Source organism: Cynoglossus semilaevis, chromosome 7 (assembly GCF_000523025.1).
Source record: "Cynoglossus semilaevis isolate Cse_v1.0 chromosome 7, Cse_v1.0, whole genome shotgun sequence".
Lineage (NCBI taxonomy): Eukaryota > Metazoa > Chordata > Actinopteri > Pleuronectiformes > Cynoglossidae > Cynoglossus > Cynoglossus semilaevis.
In genome coordinates, this window is record NC_024313.1 from 12,618,448 (window position 1) to 12,626,851 (window position 8,404).

Below are 8,404 nucleotides of genomic sequence, written 5' to 3' on the forward strand. Positions count from 1 at the left end.
CATCTCCTTCAGCATCCACAGACAGGACGTTGGCCCCGATTTAACAGCCAATGGAACCTGGGAACCAGGATCTCCTGAGCCAATGGGATGCTGGGTGCCGCCCCCCCCCACATACATAATGATGTCAGAGTCAGAATAATAACAGCAGGAGGAGGAAAGCCCTGCACAGCCGCAGCTCCCTCAGTCATTTTTGAAGAGTTCTCTGCTTCCCTCTGAGCGCCACCATGGTCGATGCCTTCTGTGCCACCTGGAAACTGGTCGACAGTGAGAACTTTGATGACTACATGAAGGCGCTGGGTCGGTACAGCAGCTCTTTTTGTTCTGTTCTTCAATAACTGCCGGATTATTGTCCTGAACATGTTTCCCCTCTCGTTTCCTCCCTCAGGCGTGGGCTTTGCCACCCGGCAGGTGGGCAACGTCACCAAGCCCACCGTCGTCATCAGCCAGGACGGAGACAAGGTGGTGATCCGAACCCAGAGCACCTTCAAAAACACAGAGATCTCCTTCAAGCTGGGAGAGGAGTTTGATGAAACCACGGCGGACGACAGGAACTGCAAAGTAAGACCAGACGGGGGCGTACTGCAGTTTTTATTTTGTATTTGTTTAATGTTCTCAGAGTCAGTCTTCTTGGACCGTCCTCATTCGCTCACTTTTCTGCTTCACTTGACGTCAGGTGTTAAGTTCCCGTTGCTTTTGTGTTTCAGTCCACCGTGTCTCTGGAGGGAGACAAGCTGGTCCACGTCCAGAAGTGGGACGGCAAGGAGACTCAGTTTGTTCGAGAAATCAAGGATGGGAAGTTGGTCATGGTGAGACATCAGGGTTTTGGTTTTTTTTGGAGGTTCAGGTGTCTGGACTTTTCATAACTGTCGACTGTTGCTTCTTTATGGGTTTGACTTTTCATAACTGTCGACTGTTGCTTCAACAAACCCTAAAGTTATGGGTTTGAAAAAAAAAAAAGCACTGACAAATGAATTCTGTAAATGCATGAAAAACGCCTCATTTTTACAGTTAGGTCACAGAAACGAACTAAACTGAAAAGTGTCCCAGAAACACAGCTCCAGAGTAAAGAAGTGTTTCATTAGACGACTAATGAATGCGACAACAACTTCACATGAAAACGACACAGCCTCAGGTCAGGAACCGCTGTGGGACCGAGAGAGAAGAAACACACAGGTTGACTATAAATATCATATATAAAAACGAGAGAAACATAAAAGCTAGAAAAAGGTGGTCAAACTTTTTAGAAGTCGTTTTTTACACGTTCTGATGAAACTTTGAAATATTTTTTAAAAATAATATTAAGGTGAGTCTGCTGCCCTCCTCTGTCTGGTCCTGGTCCTGCAGCTCAGCACAGCTGAGGGTTAAAGTGTTCAAGTGTTCGGTTGGTTGTCATGGTAACTGCCCTGTCTTTGCTACAGAATCTGACCTTTGAGGACATCCATGCAGTCCGTACCTACGAGAAGGCGTGAGTGTCTTGGACCCACGGTGTCCACGAGCAGCCCAGGACTGTTGCTGGTTTTTTTTTTTTATTAATTATTGACTGACTGTATGTTTTTCTTTATACTTTTCGTCCCTCCGTGTCCACGACACACGAGCATTTTATACAGTTTTTTTTTTACAAGAGTGAATTCTCATTGAAATGAATGGATTTGCTAAAAAAAACAACAACATTAAAATGTTACATCCACCAAGAACTCCTTGTCTGTCGCTTTTGTCATTTACATCTCAACATTTCTAAATGTTCCTCAGCAAACGACTCAAAGACAACCACGTGCTTTTTTCTCCACAAATCACTGGGATTTACTGTGTCAAGTCTTGATTAAAAAAAAAAAAATCAAAAGTAAAAAAAAGACGAACCCTCACTGAAAGACATCCCATAATAAGACTGGAACTAAAAAAGTAACGTGGAGATTATTCTGAATACTCTGGTACTTTGATTTGATTTGTTCTGTTACACAGTAGCGGAAATACTTATTATTTTTATACAAACCGAATGAAAAGAAATTCCGAGAAACTGCTGAAAGGTAAAGAGAAGAAAGAAAAATAAGTCAAAATAAATAGGACATAAAACGCCACACGCCATAGCAACGATGTCCGAACTATTTTTAAAATAACCACAGCCTCTAGAGAAAAAAAAGAAAAAAAAGTTAAAGAATTAATAAATATTCAAAGGTTAAAACGTGACGAAAGTAGCGAGAATAACCTCACGTTCAGAAACCCGTTGCAGTCACGTGACAACAGTGGCTCATACTTCCGTATAAACAACCGGAAGTATGAGCCACTGTTGTCCAGCGACGTAGTAGGATTCAAACGAGCTTCTCTCTGTTGTTAAACGGACACTATGGTTCAGTGTTTGTCTGATCTGCTTTTCCTGTTAATGGTCAACGTCGCTGCGCTGGAGGCTGCGCCGACCGGAAGCAGTGACCTGCCCGGCACAGGTGAGCGGCATCCCGGCTTTGGAATTTTTAACTTCCTCGTCGACAATCTATGGAATGCTGCCAAGACCGTGTTTTCACGAGTCAAACGTTGGAAACTGGGAATTCTCTCATTTGAATTTAACCTCGTGCACAGGTGAATTAGAAATAAAAAGTTTGACTTTGTTGGAACTTCAATCCAGCTTCAGTCCAGCTTCAGTCCAGCTTCAGTCCAGCTTCAGTCCAGCTTCAGTCCAGCTTCAGTCCAGCTTCAGTCCAGCTTCAGTCCAGCTTCAGTCCAGCTTCAGTCCAGCCTGATAGAACAGTCTCAGTCGGACGTGTTGTGTTGTGAAATGAATTGTTTTTAATCTGCGTTTTTTTTTTTTTTCTTCTTTCTGACTTTGTACTAATCAAACCATTCCAGGCCGGTTCTGGCACATCACCGACCTCCACCTGGACCCCTCCTACCACCTGACTGCAGATCCCACCAAGGTCTGCGTCTCATCCAAAGGAGCCCCGGTCTCCCGGGCCGGCCCGTTCGGTGCCTTCCTGTGTGACTCTCCCTACAGCCTCATCCAGTCGGCCTTCGCTCACATGGCAACACTCACACAGGGCCGGGACTTCATCGTATGGACCGGGTCAGTACAGCAGTGGAGAATATGTGCTGTTGTACAGCTGTGACATGATGGGCTTCAACCCTTGATGAACCTCCGTGGTTTCCTGTGCGGTGGTGAGTTCGTGTGTTCGTGTCAGTCAAGGACCACTTCCTCCCGTCAGGAGTGAAAACCCACTTCCTCCCGTCATGAGTTTCAGTGTGTGAACCTCACTCATGTGCAGCCAATCAGCTGACAGCTGGTCCTGATGCCTGTCAGTCAGTCTGTCTGTAAGATGAAAATGATGTTGTTTGTTGTTTCTGGTCTTGGTACCAAGTGACCCAGTCCAGTCGAGGGGTGAGGGGGGAGGGAGGGGGGGGACGACAGGGTTTTAACAGAACGTCTGGCTGATCCTGGATCTGATGTTTTGCAGTGACAGTCCACCTCACGTCCACGTTGAAGACCTGTCCACAGAGACGGTGATCCAGGTGATCAGGAACATGACCCGCACCATCAGACACTTCTTCCCCGACCTGACGGTCTACCCCGCCCTGGGCAACCACGACTACTGGCCACAGGTGACCTGCGTGTGGACGGTTCAGTCCCAGATGGAACACCAAGTCATGAAAATGTAGATTTAACTCCAGGAACTTCTGTCCAGGACCAGATGCCAACGGTCACTAATGCCATCTACAGAGCAGCCGCTGAGCTGTGGGCCCCCTGGCTGCAGAAAGAGGCACTGCTCACTCTCTCACAAGGTAACACCCTGCTGCTGTCAGAGCCTTAATTAACCCCCGCTGTCACAGCAGGTGGCGCTCTTGGCCACCCACCGGTCAGGTTTTACTCTCGCTCCACTGCTGTCTATGCAGGTGGGTTCTACTCCCAGCTGGTGCAGCCCGGTCTGCGTGTGGTCAGTCTGAACACCATCCTTTACTACGGACCCAACAAAGTCTGCAGCAACCAGACGGACCCTGCTGGTCAGTTTGACTGGCTGGAGAGGACGCTGGACACGGCTGCCGACAGTCTGGAGAAGGTTCTGATGCTGTCTCCTCGTAACCCTGTTGATGATGGTGGTGGTTGTTGTTGTTGTTGTTGTTGTTGTTGTTGTTGTTGTTGTTGTTGTTGTTGTTGTTGTTGTTGTTGTTGTTGTTGTTGTTGTTGTTGTTGTTGTTGTTGTTGTTGTTGTTGTTGTTGTTGTTGTTGTTGTTGTTGTTGTTGTTGTTGTTGTTGTTGTTGTTGTTGTTGTTGTTGTTGTTGTTGTTGTTGTTGTTGTTGTTGTTGTTGTTGTTGTCAGTCACCATCCAAACCTCATTTCCTGTCTGGTCTCAAATGCCTGGTGAAGTGTTTACAGTTGTTTCTCTCAGGTCTACGTCATCGCTCACGTCCCCGTGGGCTACCTGCCCTTCACGAAGAACGTCACCGCCGTCAGACAGACGCACAACGAGAGGCTGGTGTCCATCTTCAGGAAGTACAGTGACGTCATCGCAGGTCATTCCAGCTTCAGTCCAGCTTCAGTCCAGCTTCAGTCCAGCTTCAGTCCAGCTTCAGTCCAGCCTGATAGAACAGTCTCAGTCGGACGTGTTGTGTTGTGAAATGAATTGTTTTTAATCTGCGTTTTTTTTTCTTCTTTCTGACTTTGTACTAATCAAACCATTCCAGGCCGGTTCTGGCACATCACCGACCTCCACCTGGACCCCTCCTACCACCTGACTGCAGATCCCACCAAGGTCTGCGTCTCATCCAAAGGAGCCCCGGTCTCCCGGGCCGGCCCGTTCGGTGCCTTCCTGTGTGACTCTCCCTACAGCCTCATCCAGTCGGCCTTCGCTCACATGGCAACACTCACACAGGGCCGGGACTTCATCGTATGGACCGGGTCAGTACAGCAGTGGAGAATATGTGCTGTTGTACAGCTGTGACATGATGGGCTTCAACCCTTGATGAACCTCCGTGGTTTCCTGTGCGGTGGTGAGTTCGTGTGTTCGTGTCAGTCAAGGACCACTTCCTCCCGTCAGGAGTGAAAACCCACTTCCTCCCGTCATGAGTTTCAGTGTGTGAACCTCACTCATGTGCAGCCAATCAGCTGACAGCTGGTCCTGATGCCTGTCAGTCTGTCTGTCTGTAAGATGAAAATGATGTTGTTTGTTGTTTCTGGTCTTGGTACCAAGTGACCCAGTCCAGTCGAGGGGTGAGGGGGGAGGGAGGGGGGGGACGACAGGGTTTTAACAGAACGTCTGGCTGATCCTGGATCTGCTGTTTTGCAGTGACAGTCCACCTCACGTCCACGTTGAAGACCTGTCCACAGAGACGGTGATCCAGGTGATCAGGAACATGACCCGCACCATCAGACACTTCTTCCCCGACCTGACGGTCTACCCCGCCCTGGGCAACCACGACTACTGGCCACAGGTGACCTGCGTGTGGACGGTTCAGTCCCAGATGGAACACCAAGTCATGAAAATGTAGATTTAACTCCAGGAACTTCTGTCCAGGACCAGATGCCAACGGTCACTAATGCCATCTACAGAGCAGCCGCTGAGCTGTGGGCCCCCTGGCTGCAGAAAGAGGCACTGCTCACTCTCTCACAAGGTAACACCCTGCTGCTGTCAGAGCCTTAATTAACCCCCGCTGTCACAGCAGGTGGCGCTCTTGGCCACCCACCGGTCAGGTTTTACTCTCGCTCCACTGCTGTCTATGCAGGTGGGTTCTACTCCCAGCTGGTGCAGCCCGGTCTGCGTGTGGTCAGTCTGAACACCATCCTTTACTACGGACCCAACAAAGTCTGCAGCAACCAGACGGACCCTGCTGGTCAGTTTGACTGGCTGGAGAGGACGCTGGACACGGCTGCCGACAGTCTGGAGAAGGTTCTGATGCTGTCTCCGACAGTCTGGAGAAGGTTCTGATGCTCTCCTCGTAACCATGATGATGATAGTGGTTGTTGTTGTTGTTGTTGTTGTTGTCAGTCACCATCCAAACCTCATTTCCTGTCTGGTCTCAAATGCCTGGTGAAGTGTTTACAGTTGTTTCTCTCAGGTCTACGTCATCGCTCACGTCCCCGTGGGCTACCTGCCCTTCACGAAGAACGTCACCGCCGTCAGACAGACGCACAACGAGAGGCTGGTGTCCATCTTCAGGAAGTACAGTGACGTCATCGCAGGTCATTTCTACGGCCACACCCACCGCGACAGCATCATGGTGCTGTTGGACCAGAAAGGTAACGTTTCCACACACACACACACACAGACACACACACACACACAGCAGGGGGATGCAGTGTGTGACGATCTCTGTTTCCTGCAGGGAAACCTCTGAATTCTCTCTTCGTGTCTCCGGCCGTTACGCCAATCAAGAACGCTGTGGAGCCGTACTCCAACAACCCGGGTTTTCGCATGTACCAGTACCACTTCAAGGACTTCTCCGTGTTGGTAAGGAGCTCTGTGGAGCACACCTTTAGACGACAAAGAACAACAAAATAAAACCACGGCACTGAAGTGTAGAGAAGTCTAAAGGTCATCAAGGTCAAACTTGGCTGACCAGTGAACAGCCCAGAGGGTTGGTCAGGTGAGAACAGCCGTACTGGGTGTAGAGGCCTCTCCAGAGACTCTGTTTCAAAGTCAAGAGACAAAGAAGAGGTTTGTCTTGGTGATTAGTCACAGTGTCAATCACGACACAAAAACTGGTTCCGTTTTTTTTGGTTTTTTTTAACAAATATGTTTTTTCCTCTTCCTCCTCTTCCTCCTGGAAGGATATCTGGCAGTACTATTTGAATCTGACGGAAGCCAACGAGAAACAAAGGTCGGACTGGAGACTTGAATATGTCATGAGTGAAGCCTTTGGACTGAGTGACCTGCAGCCTCACAGTCTGCTCCAGCTGGGCCTGAGCTTCAGGCTGCCGCACACACGGACCTTTGAGCGGTACTTCAGGCACTTCATGGTCCAGTACGACGGCAGCGCCACCTGTGAGGGCGACTGTAAGCTGAACCAGGTGTGTGCCGTGCTCTTCCTGGACCAGGTGTCCTACACTGACTGCATCACCAAGAGGAGGCGCTGGAGCTGAGGGTGGAGCCGAGCGAACAAAAGAAAGAAGAAGAAACAAAAGAAGATGACGGCGCCGTGACAGAGTATTGTATTTTACTGTGCAGTTTTCTACTGAATAAAGATGTTTTTGATTGATTACTGAAACCTATAGACTAAAGCCTCTTTTTGCCCCCTGCAGGATGCACAGGGTAACAGCAGCTGACCTCATTTGATCCCCTCACTCTCCCCCCTCCCCCCGAGCTCCTTCTTCTCTTGTGTAAACTTCCCAGAAACCCCTGGTCGTTTCTCAGCCACTGACTCAAGCATTTGCCCTCCCCCTTTACTCCCCCTTTACTCCCCCTTTACTCCCCCTTCTGCCTCCTTTGTCCTTCTGCCTGCGTTTCAACTTCAAACAGTAGCAGTTCTTTATATTGTGAACTTGTTCTAGCTGTTATGTGCTCCCACTCCATCATCTGACAGCAGAGGGAGCCGTCATCAGATGTTGATGTAAAAATAGTGTGGATTATTTTTACAGATGATTTAAAACCCAGGACTGGACGGAAAAAGATTTTAGTTCTCCTCCTTGTTCTCCTTTTGTTCAGAGTTTTTTTTTCTCGATGAACTGTGGTCCAACTTGGAACAACTACTCTGTCATGTCAAACCCCAGCTTGATTCTGATTGGCTGTCACTGAACTGGCTATGGTGGGCCCATTTTCAAAAAGGAGAAATGTGGGCTACGAGAGCTTTAGTGAAGTCCAGTGTGAGGGTGCAGCCCAGCTATTGTCCTGTCTCACACACACACACACACACACACACACACACACACACACAGACTGCCTGTTGCTGTCTCCATCATGAAGGAGCCCATTCATGAGCTTTAACAAATTACTACTGAAGCCTGAGTCTAGAAAGACCCCCACACACACACACACACACAAACACACACACACACATACACACACACACACATACACACACACACACATACACACACACACACAAACACACACACACACATACACACACAGACTGCCTGTTGCTGTCTCCATCATGAAGGAGCCCATTCATGAGCTTTAACAAATTACTACTGAAGCCTGAGACTAGAAAGACCCCCACACACACACACACATACACACACACACACATACACACACACACACATACACACACACACACAAACACACACACACACATACACACACACACACAAACACACACACACACAAACACACACACACACATACACACACACACACACAATAGAAAAGTTCAATAGAAGGTTTAGCAGGTGTGTGTACTGCGTTGACTGTATGTACTACTCTGGTACTCTGGTGTACTCCAGTACTCCTACAAATACGTGCTGACTTCGCCCTCGTTTGGACT

The 8,404-nt window shown here is 48.6% G+C and overlaps 3 protein-coding genes across 6 annotated transcripts in view; all 3 read left to right on the top strand.

The window, feature by feature from the left end:
* The window catches only part of clvs2 (clavesin 2), a 31,798-nt gene that overhangs the window by 7,223 nt on the left and 16,171 nt on the right, over nucleotides 1–8,404 (top strand). The gene's annotated exons all lie outside the window — the stretch shown is intronic.
* LOC103381278 (fatty acid-binding protein, brain) lies at nucleotides 130–1,694 on the top strand. The gene is made up of 4 exons (XM_008313551.3): nucleotides 130–297; nucleotides 386–558; nucleotides 705–806; nucleotides 1,419–1,694. Exons 1-4 carry the CDS (start codon nucleotides 225–227, stop codon nucleotides 1,467–1,469), a joined length of 399 nt encoding a protein of 132 aa, XP_008311773.1. The 5' UTR covers nucleotides 130–224; the 3' UTR covers nucleotides 1,470–1,694.
* On the top strand, nucleotides 2,242–7,186 carry smpdl3a (sphingomyelin phosphodiesterase acid like 3A). 3 transcript variants are annotated; one of them, XM_025056765.1, is made up of 9 exons: nucleotides 2,242–2,438; nucleotides 2,839–3,052; nucleotides 3,441–3,585; nucleotides 3,669–3,765; nucleotides 3,877–4,040; nucleotides 4,372–4,495; nucleotides 6,162–6,218; nucleotides 6,305–6,429; nucleotides 6,750–7,186. In XM_025056765.1, exons 1-9 carry the CDS (start codon nucleotides 2,342–2,344, stop codon nucleotides 7,059–7,061), a joined length of 1,335 nt encoding a protein of 444 aa, XP_024912533.1. In that variant the 5' UTR covers nucleotides 2,242–2,341; the 3' UTR covers nucleotides 7,062–7,186. The 3 variants fall into 3 exon arrangements, with proteins under 3 accessions (XP_024912533.1, XP_024912535.1, XP_024912534.1); XM_025056767.1 differs by lacking the exon at nucleotides 2,242–2,438 and having other exon boundaries at nucleotides 3,007–3,144; XM_025056766.1 differs by lacking the exons at nucleotides 2,242–2,438; nucleotides 2,839–3,052; nucleotides 3,441–3,585; ... (1 more) ...; nucleotides 3,877–4,040; nucleotides 4,372–4,495 and adding exons at nucleotides 4,835–4,972; nucleotides 5,269–5,413; nucleotides 5,497–5,593; nucleotides 5,705–5,868 and having other exon boundaries at nucleotides 6,038–6,218.